At 46.2% G+C, this 26,563-nt stretch overlaps 1 protein-coding gene across 3 annotated transcripts in view; it reads left to right on the top strand.

Annotated features, from left to right (window-relative positions):
* Positions 1-26,563, top strand: part of LOC121556795 (paired box protein Pax-2a) — a 179,704-nt gene that overhangs the window by 49,222 nt on the left and 103,919 nt on the right. For all 3 annotated transcript variants that reach the window (XM_041870705.2, XM_041870704.2, XM_041870703.2), the window contains 2 exons: positions 11,145-11,320; positions 22,207-22,327. In XM_041870705.2, the coding sequence (XP_041726639.1) occupies positions 11,145-11,320; positions 22,207-22,327 (297 nt within the window). The remainder of the gene's footprint in view (positions 1-11,144; positions 11,321-22,206; positions 22,328-26,563) is intronic.

Below are 26,563 nucleotides of genomic sequence, written 5' to 3'. Positions count from 1 at the left end.
CATCAATAAGTGCATCGATGATGTCGTCCCCACAGTGACCGTACGTACATACCCCAACCAGAAGCCATGGATTACAGGCAACATCCGCACTGAGCTAAAGGGTAGAGCTGCCGCTTTCAAGGAACGGGACTCTAACCCGGAAGCTTATAAGAAATCCCGCTATGACCTCCGACGAACCATCAAACAGGCAAAGAGTCAATACAGGTCTAAGATTGAATCATACTACACTGGCTCTGACGCTCGTCGGATGTGGCAGGGCTTGAAAACTATTACAGACTACAAAGGGAAGCACAGCCGCGAGCTGCCCAGTGACACAAGCCTACCAGACGAGCTAAACCACTTCTATGCTCGCTCGAGGCAAGCAACACTGAAGCATGCATGAGAGCACCAGCTGTTCCGGGACGACTATGTGATCACGCTCTCCGTAGCCGATGTGAGTAAGACTTTTAAGCAAGTCAACATTCACAAGGCCGCTGGGCCAGACGGATTACCAGGGCGTGTACTCCGAGCATGTGCTGACCAACTGGCAAGTGTCTTCACTGACATTTTCAACATGTCCCTGACCGAGTCTGTAATACCAACATGTTTCAAGCAGACCACCATAGTCCCCGTGCCCAAGAACTCTAAGATAACCTGCCTAAATGACTACCGACCCGTGGCACTGACGTCTGTAGCCATGAAGTGCTTTGAAAGACTGGTCATGGCTCACATCAACAGCATAATCCCAGAAACCCTAGACCCACTCCAATTTGCATACCGCCCCAACAGATCCACAGATGATGCAATCTCTATCGCACTCCACACTGCCCTTTCCCACCTGGACAAGAGGAACACCTACGTGAGAATGCTATTCATTGACTACAGCTCAGCATTCAACACCATAGTGCCCTCTAAGCTCATCACTAAGCTAAGGATCCTGGGACTAAACACCTCCCTCTGCAACTGGATCCTGGACTTCCTGACGGGCCGCCCCCCAGGTGGTAAGGGTAGGTAACAACACATCTGCCACACTGATCCTCAACACGGGGCCCCTCAGGGGTGCGTGCTCAGTCCCCTCCTGTACTCTCTGTTCACCCATGACTGCATGGCCAGGCACGACTCCAACACCATCATTAAGTTTGCCGACGACACAACAGTGGTAGGCCTGATCACCGACAACGATGAGACAGCCTATAGGGAGGAGGTCAGAGATCTGGCCGTGTGGTGCCAGGACAACAACCTCTCCCTCAACGTGACCAAGACAAAGGAGATGATTGTGGACTACAGGAAAAAAAAGAGGACTGAGCACGCCCCCATTCTCATCGACGGGGCTGTAGTGGAACAGGTTGAGAGCTTCAAGTTCCTTGGTGTCCACATCACCAACGAACTATCATGGTCCAAGCACACCAAGACAGTCGTGAAGAGGGCACGACAAAGCCTATTCCCCCTCAGGAGACTAAAAAGATTTGGCATGGGTCCTCAGATCCTCAAAAAAATTCTACAGCTGCACCATCGAGAGCATCCTGACTGGTTGCATCACCGCCTGGTATGGCAACTGCTTGGCCTCTGACCGCAAGGCACTACAGAGGGTAGTGCGTATGGCCCAGTACATCACTGGGGCAAAGCTCCCTGCCATCCAAGACCTCTATACCAGGCGGTGTCAGAGGAAGGCCCTCAAAATTGTCAAAGACTCCAGCCACCCTAGTCATAGACTGTTCTCTCTGCTACCGCACGGCAAGCGGTACCGGAGTGCCAAGTCTAGGTCCAAAAGACTTCTCAACAGCTTCTACCCACAAGCCATAAGACTCCTGAACAGCTAATCATGGCTACCCGGACTATTTGCACTGCCCCCCCACCCCATCCTTTTTACGCTGCTGCTACTCTGTTAAGTATTTATGCATAGTCACTTTAACTCTACCCACATGTACATATTACCTCAACTACCTCAACTAGCCGGTGCCCCCGCACATTGACTCTGCACCGTTACCCCCCTGTATATATAGCCTCCCTACTGTCACTTTATTTTACTTCTGCTCTTTGTTTTTCTCAACACTTTTTTTTTTTGTTGTTGTTTTATTCTTACTTTTTTGTTTAAAATAAACGCACTGTTGGTTAAGGGCTGTAAGTAAGCATTTCACTGTAATGTCTGCACTTGTTGTATTCGGCGCATGTGACCAATAAAATTTGATTTGATTTGATTTGATTTGATCTCAGTGTTAAAAGCTGAGCGACAGTCAGCCAGTGATGTGTGAGTGATAAAATAACGGAACACCCACAGAGACACCTACATAGTTGAAGATACACTTACACACGTTCCTGTGAATAAAGCTTCCATTCTGTATTTTAGAATTGAAACGTCCTGCATTCATGTCAGATGGGCTCTCAGTCATTCATCCAAAAAGCTCAAATAAATTATTGTAAAGTGTTAACATGAAATTATACAAATGTCTATAGTATACAATATAGTAGACAATCTTTTTAGGATAGTATAGTATAATATAGATATAGATATAGTACACTCTACCAAGAAAAGGATCCTCGAAGAACCTTTTGAGGTTCAAATTAATTGCCACTGTGGGGGAACTTTTCAGTTGATAAAGGTTCCTCGAGGAACCCCTCTGAAAAGGTTTTTTGAGGAACGTCTTTGTAAAGTGTGATGTCACGAGAGGCTGTGTCCTGGAGGGACGTTACATCCCCCTGAGGTGGCTGCAAACCCAGACAGCTATGGCTCCATCTGCTGGTATGGTCGGGAACTCCACCCCTCTATGGCCAATCTTCCCACGCAGCTGAAACAAATGAGGAGCTGATGAGCTGAAGGTTTGGGAAGGGAAGAGACACACTGAGGGAGTGTGTGGGGGGTGAAGAGACACAGTCTCCAAGCTGGGCTCTCTGGAGGACAAGAGTGCTGCACGTCCACTTCCATGAGGAATATAAGGATTTGGAGATACTTACCTTTGGGAAATACTCACCTTTGGATATATGCACCTGTGGAAATACGTGAGAGACATTTGGAAGGACTTTTTGCTGGGTTGGCCACTAGCTGCAACGTGGACTACAGTAAGGCTGGGGAAAAGTTATCTGAGCGAGTGAGAATTATGATTTTGGATGTGGAAGAGACATCCCTGAACTGTTAACCCTTAAAGAGCCACAAGAGAACAGAATTTTGTTATATTTTCGTTAATTTCCCAAGACCTATAATAAAATCCTTGTTTTGTTTGAACCTTGTCTCCATGCACTACTTGAGCAATCCCGCTGAAAGCTGTGTAGCCTCTCGTGACGTCACAGATGGTGGAGAATACGGGCACGCTCAAGCGTTAATAGTGCATGTCAGAGGAGGATACCGAAGGTTTGATCACCCAGTTTTCCAAGTTGGCCGTAGGCTCCCCGCCCGACTGAAATGGAGGACATATTGAAAGCCCTTGTTGCTGGCCAGCAAGCCCAGATGCAAGCAAACGTGGCTCTCTTGGAGGAGCAAAAGAAAGCCAACCTTCTGAAGGCAGAGGAATTGCAGTTGCAGAGACAGAGGGTTGTCCAAAATACCCGCCCAATAAAGGCAAGTGACTTTATATCTAAGATGGGAGCTACCGATGACATTGAGGCATACCTGCATGCATTTGAGGCCACGGCCACTAGGGAAGCCTGGCCCAAGCAACAGTGGGTTGGTCTGTTAGCCCCCTTTCTAACCGGGGAATCGCTGAATGCTGTCCGGGACCTGGGCCCTGACCAGGTTACTGACTATGATGCCCTGAAGTCTGAGATCCTCAGCAGATATGGACTCACAAAGTTTGGTATGGCCCAGCGCTTTCACGGCTGGACCTTCCAACCAGACCAACCTCCTCGGGCGCAGATGCATGAACTTGTCCGAATCGCAAGGAAATGGCTGGATCCGCAGAGGAATACAGCAGCGGCGGTGGTGGAGGCCGTTGTGGTGGATCGTTACCTACGCGCCCTGCCTTATGAGGCAAAACGGTTCATCAGTCAACAGGCCTTGACCACGGCTGATCTGACCGTGGAAGCTGTGGAAAAGTACCAGGCCACAGCGGAGATGCTGAATGCTTCCCGAAAAGACCCCAGGAGTGCGGCCCCACCACAAATGGGAAGAACCCGTCCAAAGGACCCCAAGGTCTCGAACCCAGCCACGTCAGGACTTATCCCGGCTCCAGGGGGAGCCAGAAACCAGGCGGGTCCAAGAAGAGTACACCAGGAGGGGGAAACTCGACAGTGTTACCGGTGTGGGGAGATGGGACATATCTCCTGGCAGTGTGGGAAACCAGCCGATGAACCTATGCCCACTGCGGAGTCCTCCAGCTCAGCACCCACACACCGTTTTGCCTCGCTCTTGGGAGTCGTAGATGGCGGCCCAGATCGACCCCCACCTGCCCGGTAACTGTGAATCACCATGATGTGGAGGCCTTACTGGATTCTGGTAGCCGGGCCACCCTGGTGCGTAAGGATTTGGTGGGCCCAACGTGTCTGACCCCGGGGAAAGTCCTCCCAGTTTCCTGTGTCCATGGGGACACCAGAGAATACCCCATTACTGAACTTACAATGACCAGCACACGGGGAACCATACACACGACGGCGGGGGTGGTTGATTCCCTCCCCGTCCCTGTCCTAATTGGACGAGACTGCCCAGCCTTTTACCCACTCTGGAGAGAGTCTCAGGAGAGGATAACCCGAGTACCTCGGAAACGGAGAGGCAAGACTCATCCTGGGAAGGCTCCGGTGCAATCCTCCGAGTTACTCACTCCCGCCCGGGCTCGGATAGGGATGGCAGGTGCCCAGACCGACACAGAGACGGAGCTACAGAATCTGGACAAAGAACTGTCTGGTCTGAAGGGGTCCGCTGAGAGGTATCGTTTGTTAAAGCAACAGTTAGACATGAAGACAGAAGAGTTAGATATCCTCCAGGCTAAACTCCAACAGAGCTCCTTCCCTAAGCAACAGGAGGAGCTGGAGAGGCTGCGCAGGACCATCGAGGAGTGTGAGGAGACCCTGCGCAGTAGTAAGGAGGTCCAGAAGAAGGCAGAGGAGAAGTACAAGGTGTTGGAGAACAAGATGAAGAATGCGGAGGCAGAGAGAGAGAAGGAACTGAAAGCTGCTCAACAGAAGCTAAACTCTGCTAAAACCAAGGCTGATGCGTTCAGTAAGAAACTCAAGGAGAGACAACAGGAGGCTGAGTCCCTGGTCCTAGAGGTGGAGGAGTTGAAGAGAGAGCAGGCTGGCAAGCACCACGGCAATGCGGACGCCCTCTCCCGGCGTGATGCCTTCTTCGCTGCCTTTACCCCGACGAGGACGTCGGTCCCGAGGAGGGGGATGTGTGATGTCACGAGAGGCTGTGTCCTGGAGGGACGTTACATCCCCCTGAGGTGGCTGCAAACCCAGACAGCTATGGCTCCATCTGCTGGTATGGTCGGGAACTCCACCCCTCTATGGCCAATCTTCCCACGCAGCTGAAACAAATGAGGAGCTGATGAGCTGAAGGTTTGGGAAGGGAAGAGACACACTGAGGGAGTGTGTGGGGGGTGAAGAGACACAGTCTCCAAGCTGGGCTCTCTGGAGGACAAGAGTGCTGCACGTCCACTTCCATGAGGAATATAAGGATTTGGAGATACTTACCTTTGGGAAATACTCACCTTTGGATATATGCACCTGTGGAAATACGTGAGAGACATTTGGAAGGACTTTTTGCTGGGTTGGCCACTAGCTGCAACGTGGACTACAGTAAGGCTGGGGAAAAGTTATCTGAGCGAGTGAGAATTATGATTTTGGATGTGGAAGAGACATCCCTGAACTGTTAACCCTTAAAGAGCCACAAGAGAACAGAATTTTGTTATATTTTCGTTAATTTCCCAAGACCTATAATAAAATCCTTGTTTTGTTTGAACCTTGTCTCCATGCACTACTTGAGCAATCCCGCTGAAAGCTGTGTAGCCTCTCGTGACGTCACAAAAGGTTCAAACATAAACTTTTTTGTGATGACAGGGCTTAAATCTGGAACCTTTTTAATAATGTGGAAAGGCACCCAAGGGAGCTGTCTGAGAGAAATGCCTGCACTAAAATAAGGTGGTCAGGTTCAGATGCTGTTAGGAAAACACATGCAGCGAAAGCAGTGCAGGGAGAAAAAACAAATTCCTCATCAAACATCACGCTCACACACGCACGCAGGCACGCACACACACTCTTCCCCCTCACTCACTCATACACACACAAATACACACACACACATCATCTTTCCCCCTCACACACACACACACACACACACACGCTCACACACACACACACACACACACACACACACACACACACACACACACACACACACACACACACACACACACACACACACACACACACACACACACACACACACACACACAATCTTCCACCCTCACCCACACCGGCACTCTTCCCCCCTCACACTCACACTTCCCTCCTTGAAACCGCAACCAATTCCAGTGCCCTATTCAGTTTAGTCCAAATATCTATTTCTCGGCGTCAGTCGGGTTCATCCCGTGGCCTCAGCCATTGAAAAAAGGTCGAGCAGGCAGGCAGAATGGCAATAACACCCCTGAAACGGTACCATCAGTGGAACATGATTGATCAATGAATTCCATAGCACAGAAAATTTGCGAATTAAGTAGTGTATTATACACATAATTAGTTGAGGCATGATGTTCATTCCAAGTTAATTTCGCCTCCCCTCCTCGGCCCAGGCCGGATCAGGCAATCGATAGTTGCCTTGCATATCATATATCTCCGCTGCCTTCACCCTGGAGAGAACATAATCTGCTGCAAATTTAGAATGACAGATTTGTACTAGCGGAGCTAAAGCCCTACCTCATCCGTTAGCTGCCTCCCGGCCTGGGGAGGAAGGGAAGGGAAGGTGTATAGGAGGAACGGGTAGCGTCCCAAATGGCACCCTATTCCCTTTATAGTGAACTACTTTTGACCAGGGCCCATAGGGCTCTGGTCAGAATAGTGTACTATATAGGGAATATGGTGCCATTTGGGAAGCAGCTATGTTGATGGTGGCAGAGATAGCCCCTGTGGAGGTTCCCGGGGACGTTCTCTGGACATTGTGTGGAGGTTTTAGATGAAGGGAGAGCAGTGAGTCAGGATGGGACAGGTTGATGGGGTCAGGGAAGGAGAGGAGGAGAGGCTCATTTGTTTATAGATTTTGTGTGTGTGTGTGTGAGGAAATGCATAAACGTGCCCTCTGTGCCTCGTTCTCATTCAGTCCTGAATATCCACTCACTGTCTTTTCTCTTCCTGGAGAGAGCCCAGCAAGACAACATTGGTTCTGGAGTGTTCCCAGAACATTTCATTAAGTTGTGGGAAAGGTGTAAGAACATTCCCCTCAAAAGTTTGAATAATACCAAATCTGTCCTAATGATTATACAATGTTTGTATTAGGATGCATGACACGTTCCTGTGTTGTTGCAAGAATGTTCACAGAAAACAATTGTATTTTATTTTAAAGTTCCCCAAATATTTTATTTGGTTGAGGGAACAGTGTTGGGACATTACAAGACATAGTTTCCCAAAACACAAAATCTGTCCAGTTGTGCTGATGATTATACTATGTTTGTTTTAGGGTGCACAAAACATTCCTCCAATGTTGCAAGAATGTTCACATATTTGTTTTACTGTTCTTTAAAGCTTTCCAAAACAATTAATTATGTTATAAGAACAGTGTTAACATTCCATCAATGTTTTTAGAATGTTAGTACTGTATTCATAGAATCATAAAATGATGATTAACATTCCATTAAGTTTTCTTTAATGTGTTAGTGCAATTTTATTGTTGAGGAATTGTGTTGTACAGTAAGGTCATGTAGAAACAACACACGTGGCAATTATGTGTAAACATATTACATTACATAAGACTTTAGTCCCATTTATACCTGGTTCTAATATGTGTCCACATTCTGATTGTACCAACATTTTTAGACAGGTGTAGACAAACAAAAGACACATTGTGATCTGATTGTGATCAGATCTTCCTGCCCACCTCTGGAGGTAGTCAGGCACGCATATGCTGTGTTTACACAGGCAGCCCAATTCTGATATTTTGCCCAGTTATGTGCAAAATATCTGATCTAATTGGTAAAAAATACACATTTGTGGCAAAAGATCAGAATTGGGCTGTCTGTGTAAACGCAGCCTATGTGTGCCTGACTACCTAGACACAACAAACCATGATCAGATAGTGATTGGATCATATTGATCAGATCACGTAAATAAGTTTAAAATGTAATACAAAACCCACATGTTAGCGCAAAGTGTAAACGAGGCTAATGTGTCTTTTGATTGTGTAGACGGATCTGGACAGTGAAACCATTTAAATCATAATTTTGCCACTCTTTAAATCATTTAACGGTGGCACCCTTGACTTATTTAATCAATATGTGAATTAAATGAAAAAATAAACATTATTTTGAAAGAATATCTGTAAAACAACTTGCATAAAGGGAGGGACCAGGAAATGTGGACGAAGTGGACGGATAAGAGACACATTTTAATACCATGTGTAGACGCATGTCTGAACATGTGCACACAATCTGAATGTGGACAAGATCAAGGCTGTTGATTGTGCAAACATAGCTTTACCTTATTTTTTTGAAAGACTCATGTGGGGATTGAACCTACAACCTTCGGATATTTAACACTGAAAGTAATCCACTGCACCACAGGGCTGGAGCTAGCGTAAGTTTAAAGCATAAATGTATTCAAAACTTCCAAGTTGCAGACGGTCTTGTTGGGAACAAACTTATACACCAGGTCATAGCACCATCTCTGCTGCATCCCTGGTTTTAAATTATGTGGTTAATTGTATAGATAACATAAAACATTGTGCTGCCCTCGTCATTGGCATGTCTAAGGCGTTCAATACTGTTGATCACTCATGACTTTCATCAATTCGCCTGAACCAGGCTGCATGTTGTTGGTTTAGAAGTTATTTAACAGACAGAACGCAATGTGTATTTACTGATGGTGTTATATCAGGTTTTCTGGACATAACAAAAGGTGTCCCACAGGGATCGATTATTGGTCCAGTTCTTTTCACTATTTACATGATCAATATTGGTTCATCTGAGAGAAAAAAATATAACCTGCACTTGTATGCCGATGATGACGCTGTTGTGTATTCTATTGCCCCCACAGTTGACCAGGCTCTTTCTGAGCTACAGTCTGCATTCCCTGCTTTACATAATATCTTTGTTGAACTGAAATTGGTGCTGAATGCAGATAAAACCAAGTGTATGTTGTTTTCTAAAACACTTGTATCTGAGGATTTAGGCATATAGTGGGGAGAACAAGTATTTGATACACTGCCAATTTTGCAGGTTTTCCTACTTACAAAGCCATGCAGAGGTCTGCAATTTTTATTATAGGTACACTTCAACTGTGAGAGACGGAATCTAAAACAAAAATCCAGAAAATCACATTTTATGATTTTTAAGTAATTAATTTGCAAACTTTGGTCTGGATTTAATTCGGAGCACGGAAGATCCCCATTATAGCGCAATTTAAATGTAAATCTAATTTCTGATTGATCCGACATATGCAGCGTTTACCGTGAATGCAGTCTCCGCAAACATGGGAATATTCCCTTTAAATTTAAATAGCGATATATCGCAGATTTTAGGCACTCCGGATTAAAACTAGGCAATCAGTTCATGTTAATATAATTTCTGAAATGATTGCCTAGTTTTAATCCGGAGTGCCTAAAATCTGCGATATAGCGCTATTTGTCCACTTCACTAAGGATATATCATGGTCCACACACACCAAAACAGTCATGAAGAGGGCACAACAAAACCTCTTCCCCCTCAGGAGGCTGAAAAGATTTGGCATGGAGCGTCAGATTCGGTACTGGTACCCTGTGTATATAGTTACTCCTTGTGTATTTATTATTACTTGTATTACTACGTGTTATTACTTTACTATTATTTCTCTATTTTCTTGCTCTCTGAATTGTTGGGAAGGGTCCGTAAGTAAGCATTTCACTGTTAGTCTACACCTGTTGTTTAAGAAGCATGTGAAAAATAAAATGTTATTTGATTGTGGTGATGTGTCAATAGATTCACATATCTACTAAAACATATAGCCGTGAGACTTGAAATTCTTAGCCTACGTGACTCAATAGATTTATCAGCTCCATCCTAGTGGTGCAGTGTGCTAAGTACAGGCTGGGAAGTGGCAGGTTACAAGTTGAAATCTCATTGATGACCTTTATGAAGCTATAACTACAGTATGTTGGGGCAATAGCCTAATAACATGTTATGATGTAAGTAGATTGAAGTGCCATATGTTTGCTATGTTCATGTTAGGTAACTTCATATAATAATGTTACACTATACATCAATGTTAGCATAACGTTCCTGTCATGTTTTTCTCAGAACCACTTACATTATAATTATATCCCCTGGCAACCTAATAGGAACCTTAGAGGAATTTTCTGTGCTAGTTGTTACAGATGTGCACAACATTTTAGTGAATGTTAGGAGAACTTTCTAAGGATATCAAACATTTTTTTAGAAAAAACATTTTGTTACCAAAAACATCCTTGGAATGTTTGTGGGATGTTATCATTCTAATGTTTGATAAAACTCTAACTTTAACTTAATATGAATGTCAACTAATGTCCTGGGAATGTTTCCGGTTTGCTGGGAAGCAATCGGAGAGAGATGGAGAGAGAGAGAGAGAGAGAGAGAGAGAGAGAGAGAGAGAGAGAGAGAGAGAGAGAGAGAGAGAGAGAGAGAGAGAGAGAGAGAGAGAGAGAGAGAGAGAGAGAGAGAGAGAGAGAGAGAGAGAGAGAGAGAGAGAGAGAGAGAGAGAGAGAGAGAGAGAGAGAGAGAGAGAGAGAGAGAGAGAGAGAGAGAGAGAGAGAGAGAGAGAGAGAGAGAGAGAGAGCGAGAGAGAGAGATGGGGAGAGTGGTTTTACGCTCTGGAGAGGGAAATAGTATGATTAAATAATGTCTCTCCATTTCCTGGTGGTGGTGGCCACCTCTCAGTACTGTTTGGCTGTAGACCCCCCCATACACACACGCACAAAAATATCCCCCCATTTCCTAACAGCTGACCAAAATAATAATAATCCTGTCCTTTAACCCTATACTCTCTCCCTCTCTCCCCTCCACTCCACTCTCTCTCTCTAGATGGGTCGGACGGCTCTGGCCCAGGCAGTGTCTCTCAGGGCAGCGTGGAGAGTTTACGGAAGCACCTCCTGGCCGACGCCTTCACTCAGCAGCAACTGGAGGCTCTGGACCGGGTGTTCGAGCGGCCATCCTACCCCGACGTCTTCTCCACCTCAGAAAACATCAAACCAGAACAGGTGAGTGACAATGCCATGATGGAAAAACAGTATATAGTGTAAATACCCAAACACAACGCAGGAGCTGGACACAGAAAGGACAGCTGAAGATAGAAGGAACATTAGCATACCCTTTGAATTATGTGCAAAGGCCCATTTTAAGTACACGACACACTGATGTCACGCATGATGCACAACTTTTGGATGCGGAAAGAAAGCAGGAAGTCACCCATCGTCGGTAGCCATATCTAGGAAAACCAAAGTTCCAAAGGCTGGGCCTAAGATATTGTATAACAGGTTATACAATACGTTTTGTAGTGATTCCTATGTTGTAAATAATATTTATTGGTCTGTGGTGTGTAATGGGGAGCAACCAGACACTACACTTGACACATTTATGAAATTGCTTATTCCAGTTACTAATAAGCAGCACCCATGAAGAAAATGACTCTAAGAATGGTTACATCTGTGTGGATTGATGAGGAATTAAAAAATTGTATGTTTGAGAGTTATGAGGCAAAATGAATGGCAAATAAGTCTGGCTGCACAACTGATTGGCAAACGTACTGCAAATTGAGAAATCATGTGACTACACTGAATAAAAATAAGAAGAAATGACACTATGAAACAAAGATAAATTACATAAAGAATGATTGTAAAAAGCTTTGGAGCACCTTAAATGATATTTTGGGCAAGAAGGCACACTCGGCTCCATCATCCTTTGAATCAGATGGCTCATTCATCACAAAACCCACTGATATTGCCAATTACTTGATTTTTTTCACTGCCAAGATGAGAAAACGTAGGCATGAAAAGCCAGCAATAAACGCTGACACTATGTACACATCCAAGTATAACTGATCAAATTATGAAAGACAAGCATTGTAATTTTGAATTCCGTAAAGTGAGTGTGGAAGAAGTGAAATAATAATTATAAGTCACCAGGTGCTGACAACTTGGATGGAAAATTACTGAGGATAATAGAGGACGATATTGCCACTCCTATTTGCCATATATTCAATCTAAACCTACAAGAAAGTGTGTGCCCTCAGGCCTGGAAGGAAACAAAAGTAATTCTGCTACAAGAATAGTAAATCCCCCTTTACTGGCTCAAATAACCGACAAATCAGCCTGTTACCAACCGCTAGTAAACTTTAGGAAAGAAATGTGTTTGACCAGATACAATGCTATTTTACTGTAAACAAATTGACAACAGACTTTCAGCACGCTTATAGAGAATGACATTCAACAAGCACGGCACATACACAAATGACTAATGATTGGCTGAGAGAAATTGATAATAAAAAGATTGTGGGAGCTGTTTTGTTAGACTTTAGTGTGGATTTTGACATTATCAATCATGGTCTGTTGATGGAAAAACGTATGTGTTATGGCTTTACACCTCCTGCTATACTGTGGATAAACAGTTACCGGTCTAACAGAACACAGAGGGTGTTCTTTAATGGAATCCTCTCCAACATATCCAAGTAGAATCAGGAATTCCTCAGGGCAGCTGTTTAGGCCCCTTACTTTTTTCAATCTTTATTAATGACGTTTCACTGGCCTTGAGTAAAGCCAGTGTGTCTATGTATGCGGATGACTCAACACTATACACTTCAGCTACTACTGCGAGTGAAATTACTGCAACACTTAACAAAGAGCAAGAAATAAGTTAGTCCTAAATATTTCAAAAACGATTGTATTTGGGACAAATCATTCTCTAAACCCTAAACCTAAACTAAATCGTGTAATAAATAATGTGGAAATTGAGCAAATTGAGGTGACTAAACTGCTTGGAGTAACCCTGGATTGTAAACTTTCATGGTCAAAACATGTTGATACAACAGTAGCTACGATGGGGAGAGGTCTGCCCATAATAAACCGCTGCTCTGCCTTTTTAACCTCTTAAGGATTGGACCCTTTTTTTCAATTTTCTCCTAAAATGGCATACCCAAATCTAACTGCCTGTAGCTCAGGACCTGAATATATGCATATCCTTGATACCATTTGAAAGGAAACACTTTGAAGTTTGTGGAAATGTGAAATTAATGTAGGAGAATATAACACATTAGATCTGGTAAAAGATAATACAAACAAAAATACATGCATTTTTAATTAGTTTTTTTGTTCCATCATCTTTGAAATGCAAGAGAAAGACCACAATATAATATTGCAGTTTAGGCAAAATTTTGATTTTGGCAGCAGTGTGTGTGCAAAGCTTCAGATTGATCCAGTGAAGCATTGCAATACTGGACTATTTTGTATTAAGTCTGCCCAAATGTGACGAATTGGTCAATTGATACATTTTCAAGTACATAACTAGAGAACATACAAAAATGATATGGTAATACAACATGTAAGTTTACACACTCCCAGGAATGTCATACATGATGGATCATTAGCTTATACACTAACTTTCACACATCTAGATGGCCGGGCGGTGTGGGTGTGGTGCCAGAGACAGCAAGGGTTCAAACTGTAGAACCCAGTTCCTACGTTTGAATATAAAAATTGATTTTATCAAACAAAACGAAGCTACATTTTATCTCTGGGACCCTCAGGATGACAAATCAGAGCAAGATTACTGAATGTTAGTACATTATTTACCTTCAGAGGTGAATGTATCAAACCAGTTGCCGTGATAAGTTTTTTGTTGTTGTGCACTCTCCTCAAACAATAGCATGGTATATATTCACTGTAATAGCTACTGTAAATTGGACAGTGCAGTTAGATTAACACGAATTTAAGCTTCCTGCCCATATAAGACATGGCAATGGCCTGGAAAGTTTACTAATCACATTAGCGCAAGTTAGCTCAACCGCAACAGTAGCTAAGATGGGGAGAAGTCTGTCCATAATAAAGCGCTGCTCTGCCTTCTTAACAGCACTATCAACAAGGCGGGTCCTACATTTACATTTACATTTACGTAATTTAGCAGACGCTCTTATCCAGAGCGACTTACAAATTGGTGCATTCACCTTATAGCCAGTGGGATAACCACTTAACAATATAATTTTTTTGGGGGGGGGGGTGGGGTGGGGTAAGGGGGGGTAGAAGGATTACTTTATCCTATCCCAGATATTCCTTAAAGAGTTGGGTTTTCAATTGTCTCCGGAAGGTGGTGAGTGACTCCGCTGTCCTGGCGTCGTGAGGGAGCTTGTTCCACCATTGGGGTGCCAGAGCAGTGAACAGTTTTGACTGGGCTGAGCGGGAACTGTGCTTCCGCAGAGGTAGGGGGGCCAGCAGGCCAGAGGTAGATGAACGCAATGCCCTCGTTTGGGTGCAGGGACTGATCAGAGCCTGAAGGTACAGAGGTGCCGTTCTCCTCACAGCTCCATAGGCAAGCTGTCACGATCGTCGGTGAGAGAGGAGGACCAAGGCGCAGCGTTGAATGCGAACATATTTATTAATGAATGATCACACGATCAAAACAACAAAACGAAAACGTGACGTCCCTGGTTACATACACAAACCAACACGGAACAAGAAACCACAAAGAATGAATGCCTAACGGCTACCTAAGTATGACTCCCAATCAGAGACAACGAGCTACAGCCGTCTCCGATTGGGAGCCACCCTGGCCAACATAGAATTACAACAACTAGAACCAACACACATGAAAACTCACACCCTGGCTCAACATACTAGAGTCCCCAGAGCCAGGGCGTGACAGTACCCCCCCCTAAAGGCGCGGACTCCGACCGCGCCAACCAAATACCACAGGGGAGGGACCGGGTGGGCACTCCGCCTTGGCGGCGGATCCGGCTCCGGGCATGATCCCCACTCGCTCTCCAACCCCCCAAAGTACCCCTGGTCCGGTCTGGCCCTGCTGACCGGAGCTGGACTGCACACTGGTGGAGCGGATTGCTCTAGCTCCGGCGTGAAGCAGCTGACCCGTGCTGAACCAGGCACCAGTGGAACAGGCACGGGCTGTGCCGGACTGACGAAGCGCACCACTGACTTGGTGCGGGGAGCAGGAACGGGCCGAGCCGGGCTGATGAAGCGCACCACTGACTTGGTGCGGGGAGCAGGAACGGGCCGAGCCGGGCTGACGAAGCGCACCACTGACTTGGTGCGGGGAGCAGGAACGGGCCGAGCCGGGCTGACGAGCGCACCACTGACTTGGTGCGGGGAGCAGGAACGGGCCGAACCGGGCTGACGGGCGCACCACTGACTTGGTGCGGGGAGCAGGAACGGGCCGAGCCGGGCTGACGGGCGCACCACTGACTTGGTGCGGGGAGCAGGAACGGGCCGAGCCGGGCTGACGAAGCGCACCACTGACTTGGTGCGGGGAGCAGGAACGGGCCGAGCCGGGCTGACGAAGCACAACACTGACTTGGTGCGGGGAGCAGGAACGGGCCGAGCCGGGCTGACGAAGCGCACCACTGACTTGGTGCGGGGAGCAGGAACGGGCCGAGCCGGGCTGACGAAGCGCACCACTGACTTGGTGCGGGGAGCAGGAACGGGCCGAGCCGGGCTGACGACGCACACCATTGGCCTGGTACGGGGAGCAGGAACAGGCCGGACCGTACTGGGGACACACACCACTGGTCCTACGCAGGGATCTGGAATGGGCCGGACCGGACTGGTAACACACCCCAGTACCTCTCGCCGTGCCTCCACACCTTCCATCCCATCTTCGACCAGTGGCCCCCGTAACCTGGCGGCCTCCTCTGCCAACCCGCTGGGCCGCTCTGCCGCGGTCTCCTGCTGGCCCGTCGTCCACGGCGTTAGCCCCCCCCTAAACAATTTCTGGGCGTCTCTCCTACCCGTGGACCAGGTCTCCATGTCCCTCGCCAGCCTTTCGCCCTTCTGCTTCCATGTCAAGCCCTTCTCTTCCTCACCCGGCTTGACCCAGTCGAGGAGGCGAAGGAGATCTGCTAGAGATCTCCCTGGCGATGGCTCCTGGACACGCTGCTTGGTCCAGTCTTGGTGGTTTCTTCTGTCACGATCGTCGGTGAGAGAGGAGGACCAAGGCGCAGCGTTGAATGCGAACATATTTATTAATGAATGATCACACGATCAAAACAACAAAACGAAAACGTGACGTCCCTGGTTACATACACAAACCAACACGGAACAAGAAACCACAAAGAATGAATGCCTAACGGCTACCTAAGTATGACTCCCAATCAGAGACAACGAGCTACAGCCGTCTCCGATTGGGAGCCACCCTGGCCAACATAGAATTACAACAACTAGAACCAACACACATGAAAACTCACACCCTGGCTCAACATACTAGATTCCCCAGAGCCAGGGCGTGACACAAGCACCATGGTCTTGTAGCAGATGCGAACTTCAACTGGAAGCCAGTGGAGTGTGCGGAGGAGCGGGGTGACGTGAGAGAACTTGGGAAGGTTGAACACCAGACGGGCTGTGACATTCTGGATGAGTTATAGGAGTTTAATGGCACAGGCAGGGAGCCCAGCCAACAGCGAGTTGCAGTAATCCAGACGGGAGATGACAAGTGCCTGGATTAGGACCTGTGCCGCTTCCTGTGTAAGGCAGGGTCGTACTCTCCGAATGTTGTAGAGCATGAACCTACAGGATCGGGTCACCGCCTTGATGTTAGCGGAGAATGACAGGGTGTTGTCCAGGGTCACGCCAAGGCTCTTTGCACTCTGGGAGGAGGACACAATGGAGTTGTCAACCGTGATGGCGAGATCATGGAACGGGCAGTCCTTCCCCGGGATGAAGAGCAGCTCCGTCTTGCCGAGGATCAGCTTGAGGTGGTGATCCGTCATCCACACTGATATGTCTGCCAGACATGCAGAGATGCGATTCGCCACCTGGTTATCAGAAGGGGGAAAGGAGAAGATTAGTTGTGTGTCGTCTGCATAGCAATGATAGGAGAGGCCATGTGAGGATATGACAGAGCCAAGTGACTTGGTGTATAGCGAGATTAGGAGAGGGCCTAGAACTGAGCCCTGGGGGACACCAGTGGTGAGAGCACGTGGTGCGGGGACAGAATCAGGAGATTGGAGGGAGAAGGATTGAGCAGAGGGAAGAGATGATGGGATGGAACAGGAGAGAGTAGCGGGAGAGAGAGAGCGAAGGTTGCGACGGCGCATTACCAGCAGAGTGAGTAGTGTTGGAGGAGAGTGAGAGAGAAAAGGATACAAAGTAGTGGTCGGAGACATGGAGGGGAGTTGCAGTGAGATTAGTAGAAGAACAGCATCTAGTAAAGATGAGGTCAAGCATATTGCCTGCCTTGTGAGTAGGGAGGGACGGTGAGAGGGTGAGGTCAAAAGAGGAGAGGAGTGGAAAGAAGGAGGCAGAGAGAAATGAGTCAAAGGTAGACGTAGGGAGGTTGAAGTCATCCAGAACTGTGAGGGGTGAGCCATCCTCAGGAAAGGAACTTATCAAGGCGTCAAGCACATTGATGAACTCTCCAAGGGAACCTGGAGGGCGATAAATGACAAGGATGTTAAGTTTGAATGGGCTAGTGACTGTGACAGCATGGAATTCAAATGAGGAGATAGACAGATGGGTCAGGGGAAAAAGAGAGAATGTCCACTTGGGAGAGATGAGGATTCCTGTGCCACCACCTCGCTGACCAGATGCTCTCGGGGTATGCGAGAACACATGGTCAGACGAGGAGAGAGCAGTAGTAGTAGCAGTGTTTCAGTGGTAATCCATGTTTCCGTCAGCGCCAAGAAGTCGAGGGACTGGAGGGTAGCATAGGCTGAGATGAACTCTGCCTTGTTGGCAGCAGAACGGCAGTTCCAGAGGCTGCCTGAGACCTGGAACTCCACGTGGGTGGTGTGTGCAGGGACCACCAGGTTAGAGAGGCAGCAGCCACGCAGTGTGAGGCGTTTGTATAGCCTGTGAGGAGAGGAGAGAACAGGGATAGACAGAGGCATAGTTGACAGGCTACAGAAAATGGCTACAATAATGCAAAGGAGATCGGAATGAAATGAACTAAACATCTGGGAAAGGAGAGAGCGGGGCCTCCCTCACTTACGTTTCACTGAAACACCCAAATATAACTCTCCCAACTTCCACCTCAGAAACTATAATTGTTGTAAACTACAGCGGTTCAATGTACACACAGAGAGAGCCAAGCTAACGTTAACTAGTCACCCATGTCCCGAATTTCCTTGAACGACTCTGGCTACCAGTATGTAAAAACAAAACACAAATGTAGGTTATAACTTACCCCTAGCAGCTACTGTTAGCTAGCCAAGTGCAAAGCTAGCCACTGAATTGACTCAGCCAGTTCGCATCTGTTCGCTAGGTCGTTCCAGTTATTGTTTAATAGTAGCTTTACAGGTAGCAACAATCTAGCTAAATTTCAAGCACAGTAGCCACTTACTACCTAACGTTAACACTTCAGACAATGAGGTTAGAAAAACAGCTGAATGGTAGGCATTATTGTATGTAATTATTGTAGGCAGTTAGCTGGCGTAATTACATGTACTCTCAGGCGTGAAACAACTATCCACAGTTGCAATAGTTACCAGCAGCTACCCGCCAGCTAGTCCAGGTAGTGGGTTAGCTAGCTTCGTGCTTCACCGGGCTCATCCGAATACAATACTAACCTACAATAATTACATACAACAACCCACGATAACTACCTACAATACCTAACAACAATCTAAATACATAGTTTAAGCTTTACTCGACAAAGCCCAAACTATGTATATAAGCCAAGCTTACCTCCCGCCAGAGAGACACAACCTCACAGGCTCTAGTTTTGTCAGGTGCCACAGAGGGACCTCGGAAAATTACAATTAGCTCAGAACAGGGCAGCACGGCTGGCCCTTAAATGTACACAGAGAGCTAACATTAATAATATGCATGTAACTCTCTCATGGCTCAAAGTGGAGGAGAGACTGTCTTCATCACTACTTGTTTTTGTAAGAAGTGTTGACAGGCTGAATGCAACGAGGTGTCTGTTTAAACTACTAACACACAGCTCGGACACCCATGCATACCCCACAAGACATGCCACCTAATGTCTCTTCACAATCCCCAAGTCTAGAACAGACTATGGGAGGTGCACAGTACTACATAGAGCCATTGCTACATTGAACTCTATTCCACATCAGGTAACTGATGCAAGCAGTAGAATCAGACTTAAAAAACGGATAAAAATACACTTTATCGAACCGTGGGGACTGTGAAGAGACACACTCTACACACACGTACACATGGATGTTGTATTGTAAATATGTGATAGCGGAGGAGTGGCCTGAGGGAACACACTAAATGTATTGGGTAAAGTGTTATGAAATGTAATGTAATGTAATATTTTTTAAACTGTATATAACTGCCTTAATGTTGCTGGACCCCAGGAAGAGTAGCAGGTGCCTTGGCAGCAGCTAATGGGGATCCTTAATAAATACAAATATGAGCCTTAAAATCCAATTATAATCCAAAAGTAGTGTGAAATGCAACATGTAAATGTCTTTTTTTTGCTGTCAACCTCTGAGACCTCCCCCATGTTCTGCCACCAAATTGCGTTCATCGCCCTCGTGCGGGAATGTTTGCAAACACAGAAAGGGGTCTATATTATCAAAAAGTAGGCCACCAACATAAACGTGAAGTTAAATGGCTAAAAATGCATCCAGTGACATTTCCACGTGCAATAGTGAACGACTGTCTGTATAGCGTACCTCATTAATTTTTTTGTGCAATTTCCTTATTTCACTGTTTAACATTTTCACTGTTTTACGATTTCTTTCCCCACGCATGCGTGAGCAGTTAAGGTCAAATTTCCAGAGAAAGCCAAATCCATCATTGAATGAAGTGGCCCACTCAAACCAGCTCCAGCGACAATATAAATCCCTAAGTCCTTCCAACTTCTTATTTAAAGCTATGGGCCCTATTACGTCGGATAACCTTTATTTACTTTCATTAGACCGTTAAACAACAAGAGACTATTAGTTTCTCCCTTGGAACTCCCAGAGCCAGTGCCCATGCAGCCTTAGCAGCCTTAGCTAGTGGCCTAATTGAGTTCATTTTCATCTCGGGTGCGATCGTAGCGAATTACATCGGTGATAAATCAGGATGGGGACAGCCCCTCAGCCGGCGGTACAGGCCCCTAATGCAGCTAATTACCAAACTGATTCCTACCACAAGATCAATACCAAAACGAATTGGAAATGACTTGCAATCATAAAGAGTGGAGGAGAAGGTATTAAAACAAGGGGAGGAGGAGGAGGGAGGGAGGAGGGAGGAGGGGGGAAGGGGGTAGAGAAACGGCCCCGGAATGGTCCAGAAAAATCTGTTTTAATCTAACGTAATATTAATCAGACTAGCTTTCCCTCGCCCGCTTTCATTGGAGCCCTTTTTTTGTTATTTTCATCCCCCTCTTTCCTCTTTCCTCCTTCCTCCTCTTTTTTTTCAACTGGTGAAAAGGTGCTTAACTATTAGGCTATTAGGGTCATATCTGGGGTGTCTGAGTCAGAGCATTAAAAAGCAATTTTGGAGAAGGCCTGCCTGGTTGAATGGCTCTCATCCCTCCCACACTTCTGGCTGCCATGTGGCTCAGGCCATTCAGGGGCCCTCCGCTCGCCCTCCACCCAGCGTTCCGCCCAACCCTCCACCCTCCACTCAGCCCAGCCCACAGTCCATCTGCGTAACAAAATGGCTGTTGTGCTCCCTAGGCCCAGTGGAATAAAGAGGAACATCCAGAGGAGTGCCAGGGAACAGTTGTAAGCAGACAATTAGAGTTGATCAGGGATAGAGGCAGACAAGGATGGGGTCACCGCTTCGGCCCCTGTGGGACTGGGGCAGCCCCCGTTGATACAAACACACCCACACTCACAGAGAGAGAGAGACAGAGAGACACACACACACACAGCCACACTCAAAGAGAGACACATGCTCACAAACAGACACACACGCATGCACATGCACACACACACACACACACACACAAGGGACAGACAGGAAGTTTTCACAGGATTCATCACATCGCCCGTAGAGCCTTGTCTCTTATAATTGTATCATGATTAAAGGGGAATAAATACTAAACAGGAAGTAATGGCTGACTATTACTTTAAAGAAGGGCTATAGGCCCTTCGTAGACTGATTTAGAAGTGTCTTAACCTTGATAAAACACGTATGAAAATACACAGAAAGTTCCCAAATTCAGGCACTTCCTCTCAATGAAGTTTAAAGCATCCTTTTTATGCACGCTTTCGAGATTTAATATGTGCATTTATTGTGTGGTTTGCTACAGAAACACAGTACCCACGCTCATCTCACATGTTGACAATCTTTATGTCGTAAACAGCTAAAATTCCACAAAACGTAGAAATATTTTACAGCTTTTATTTTATCATCCTGAAACTTCGACACAAAGGTTTTGATGGCAAGGTTTTTTCCTCCCCTTTTAAAAATGCACGACCACATGTGTCTCCTGTAACAAAGCCCTGAATGTCTCCTCCCTTGACTGGTCACAGGGATGACTGCAACCGAGCACAAAGAACCAGCTGACACTCCTAGCTTTTCACTCCTTCTCCCAATCCCTCTCTCATTCCTCTCTCTCTCTTCCTCTCAGACGCAGCCTAATGTATGCACACATCACAGGCCTTCGGTTCAAGCACAAGGCTAGGCGATCACAGCATAATGCATGGAAATCTTCAGGAGGAATTACAGAGGCCCTTCAGATGTGTTTATCTGTTTCTACACCTTAAAAGCAGTGTTGTTTAAGGAAGGATTTACCAAATGGTCGTTAGCAGTCAAACTTCACTCCTTTTGGGTCTTGGCTGAAGACTTAACCGTAGTCAGAGATATTGTTTTTGTTGGATTCGGTGGGTTTGACATTTGATAGGCTTTGTTTGGGTCACTCACAGGACAAGTTTAGACAGGCAGTGAGGGTGTGTGTTTGTGTGTGCTTGCGTGCGTATGTGCTAAAAGACCAATGCTAATTTTGTGTGTATTTTATTCCACAGGCAAATGAGATCTCTTTCCCGTCCCTGAACAGCAGTCTAGATGAGACCAAACCCAGCCTGTCCACCAGCACCAGCTCAGACCTGGGCTCCAGCGTCTCACAGAGCTACTCGGTCATCACAGGTAAGACTTCTTGACAACTTATTTATTGGTTTATCTGGTCCCATTGCAGACTTATATATTGGTTTATCTGGTCCCATTGGTGCTGCACAATAGTAATGGGTGAAGGGAGATCCCACCCTCCTTATAATGTTAAGCACTTTGAGCATTGGAAAAGCGCTATCTAAATTCAATGAATCATCATCATAATTTAGATGGTTAAGTTGAAAAATGTAGTCTTCTTGAGTGTGAACTGCATATGTATTATTGTATCAATTGCTATACATGTTCTGTTGACAGACATATTGCCTTAATCCATGCACACTTTCCTATGAAAAACTCTTATCATGAAATAAATAGCGAATTCATAAACTCTTATGTGTTCATGTTTCTGGTGCGATCAGAGCGATGACAGACAAGATAAGCCATTTAGATCCTTTAGCCCTTTCACACACTGCTCCTAATTGGCTCAGATGTTAGCTCTGTATTGGCCTGCTAACAGATTGACTGGGAGCACTTCTCATAAGAGACAGCTGCTGTTCTCGCCACGACATGACATTGTCATCAAAGGCAATGATGGCCTGTTGATTGACTGAGGCTGGGAGAGAGAGAAAGAGGCTGGGAGAGAGAGAGATAGACAGACAGAGGGAGAGAGAGAGACAGACAGAGAGAGAGAGAGAGAGAGAGAGAGAGAGAGAGAGAGAGAGAGAGAGAGAGAGAGAGAGAGAGAGAGAGAGAGAGAGAGAGAGAGAGAGAGATAGAGAGAGAGAAATATTTGGATTATTTATCCACATTTTAGCTACTTCTAGAGAAATGCCAAGACAAAAAAAGCTTTTTGTACAATAACTTTTCCCCACATCATTCCCTTGAGTCTTGAAAAAGCCTTGAAGCTGAATATATATTTTTTTCTGTCACACAGTTTGTTGGCTATTATTTTCAAGAACGTTTCCATGGTGTCTTGTGTCTTATGCTGCGTTCTATCAGAGTTATGGTAAATTCCTAGTTCTGACTGGAAAGTTTAACTTGAACTACCCTCCAAGTCGGAATTACAAGTGAGAAAATGTTGTTGCCCGATTTGCCGAGTTGTGACATTTCACCACTGACGTTTTACCTTTTCAACAAATCTGTTTTTGACAACTACAACCTTATAAATATGGATAGTAGCTAGTTTAATAATATTTAAAATGTTAAGCAAGCTAACTAACCTTATTATTAGCAACATTAGCTAGCTTATCAAATCATATTGGTTGAAGAATTGCACAGGAATGAAACAACGTCGTATTTCCGACATCACAACTAGGAAATCGGATGTTCCGACGAGCATGTGAACGCGGCATTAACAGCATTTGTTTCAAGTGTTCTGTATCCAATACAGGCTTTCAAAATATGGTTCGGAACCCTTTTTAATGATAGCGGAACACTTTTTGGTGCTATATAGAATAACCCTTTTTTAAAGGTTCTATAAAGAACCATGCTCATAAGGTTCCAAATGTAACCTTTATAGTCTTATAAAGAACCCTTTCATATGGTTCTACAAAGAACCATTCAAAATAGGTTCTATATAGCACCAAAAAGGGTTCCACTATCATTACAAACATTTTCTGGTACTACAAATAATCTTTTTTTAATGACTCAGTTGTACTTTATGTTATTTATCTCTGTTGTTACTCCTATTGAATAGCTAGCATAGCTGTAGCCAGTTGGCTAGTCTGCTAGCGGGGTCCCGTTATAGAAGATAGAGAAACTCGCTCAGGGGGTGTAGAATGGGAAATCTCCGGTTTAATGTACAGATGGTGGTACAAGACAGTGGGCTCTCTTTCTCCAGCACCACAGGATACAGTTCAACTGTTACACAAAGCTAAGGCGAGCACGCAATATTGTTTCACTAGATACCCAGTTAAAGGGGGGGTGCATCACACCCAGAAGGGGGGGATAACTAAACATGACAACATGACGGTAAGTCCCACTGTAACAATTCTTTATTGAACCTTTATGGTGTTGTAATGAAAGAACCCATTTTTTAGGTTCTATAAAGAACCATTATCAATCTCAGAGGTTCTACAAATAACTTTTTGAAGAACCATACAGGGTTAATTCTTCTGGTTATATTGTTTATTTGCCCCTTTTTCGTGGTATCCAATTGGTAGTAGTTACGGTCTTGTCCCATTGCTGGAACTCCCATACGGACTCGGAGAGGCGAAGGTCGAGAGCCGTGCGTCTGCAGAAACACAACCCAGCCAAGCCACTTCTTGACACAATGCCAGCTTAACCTGGATGCCAGCCACACCAATGTGTCAGAGGAAACACCGTACACATGGGCGACTGTGTCTGTGTGCACTGTGCTCAGCCCGCCACCGGAGTCACTAGTGCGCAATGGGACAATTGTGCACCGCCCGGTCTCCTGGTCTCCTGTTCGCGGCCGGCTTCGACAGTATCATAGGCATATTAAATTAAGTTTTCATCAGATCTGACGGTACAATGTTTAATTTAGGGTGCAAAAAACATTCACCTGATGTTACATGAACGTTCCCAGAACACATTTAATCGGTTCTTTAAAGGTTCCCAGAATGTTTCCTTACATTGTGGGAACAATGTGTGGACATCACAAGAGATATGTTCCCAAAAAACTCATTTGTCATGTTATTTAAAAGTTCCTACAACATTTATTTAGGTTGTGGGAACATTGTGGGAACATTGTGGGATTATGACAAGAGTTTCACAAAACGCTAAAACCTGTCCAGTTGTGCTAACATTCAGATAATATTTGTATCAGGGTGCACAAAACAGTTATTTTATGTTGCAAGAATGTTGACAGAACATCCTTTATGATTCTTTAAAGGTTCCCAGAACATTTTATTAGGTTGTGGGAACAGTGTGGGTACATTACAAGAGATAAGTTCCCAAAACACAAAATATGCTCAGTTGGCATTCATACAATGTTTAAGTTACATTCCCTGAATGTTGCACCTTACATTCCCTGAATGTTGTAAGTGTGATGCGTACTGAGTATACGAAGAGGCAGGACACAGACGCAGGAATTAACAAGGTCAAGGTTTCTTAACAATGAGCAAGAGAAATAACAAAGTAAACGACACGAAGCTTAACAATCAAACACAACATCATCCAGAACAGTCCAGGGCTAAATAGGGGTGGTGTTGAGATGATGAGGTACAGGTGCGCTGGAGGTGATTAGGGTGCTTTGGGTTTCCATTCCGGTGTTGCCGATGTGGTGCGCTCAGACCAGTGGCTCAGTAGACCGGCGAATCAGAGCGCCGGAGGGGAGCAACTGGAGGAGACGTGACAGTACCCCTCCCCGGACATGCGGCTCCAGCCGCTGGACGTCGCCGGCCAGGAGCACGACCCCGAGGATGAGAAGTGGGCCGGTCAGGGCGGCGACGGTGGAAGTCCCGAATTAGGTTGGGGTGCAGAACGTCCCCAGCCGGAACACAGCTCATCTCCTCAGGACCATAACCCTCCCAGTCCACCAGGTAATGGAGCCGTCCCCCATGTATCCTGGATTCCAGCAGGTCCCTCACTGCACACGTCGGACTCCCGTCAATGTCCAGGGGTGGAGGAGGCGTACCCTGGGGGACGGCATCCGCCAGAAGACCAGGAACCACCGGCCTGAGGAGAGACACATGAAAAGTGGGTGAGACACGGTAGTGAGGGTGAAGGAGCAGCCAGTGTGATACCTCATTTATCCGCCGGAGGACCTTAAACAGCCCCACAAACCGGGGGCTCAGTTTCTTGCAGGACAGGCTGAGAGGAAGGTTTTTTGTGGACAACCAGACACGATCCCCAGGCTGGAATACAGGGGCCTCACTGCGGTGGCGGTCGGCTTCGTCCTTCTTCCGACCAATGGCCCTCTGGAGATGGACATAGGCGGTGTCCCAGACCTGTCTGGCCCTGTGGAACCACTCGTCGACAGCGGGCGCATCGGTCTGGCTGGGTGTCCAAGGGGCCAGGGCCGGCTGGCACCCAAGGACGCACTGGAAGGGAGTGAGCCCCGTGGAGGAGTGAACGAGGGAGTTCTGGGCATATTCTGCCCGGGGAAGAAACCTCCCCAGCTCCTGGTTCATGTGCTCCACCTGCCCATTCGACTGAGGCCTATACCCAGAAGTGAGGCTGGCCGTGGCCCCGATCTTCTCCAGGAAAGCCTTCCACACTCGGGAGGTGAATTGGGGTCCACAGTCCGAGACAATGTCCTCCGGAAGTCCATAATGCTGGAAGACCTGTTGGAACAGGACCTCAGCGACCTGG

This window comes from Coregonus clupeaformis, unplaced genomic scaffold (assembly GCF_020615455.1).
Source record: "Coregonus clupeaformis isolate EN_2021a unplaced genomic scaffold, ASM2061545v1 scaf0142, whole genome shotgun sequence".
Lineage (NCBI taxonomy): Eukaryota > Metazoa > Chordata > Actinopteri > Salmoniformes > Salmonidae > Coregonus > Coregonus clupeaformis.
This window is presented reverse-complemented; position numbering and strand designations above follow the sequence as displayed.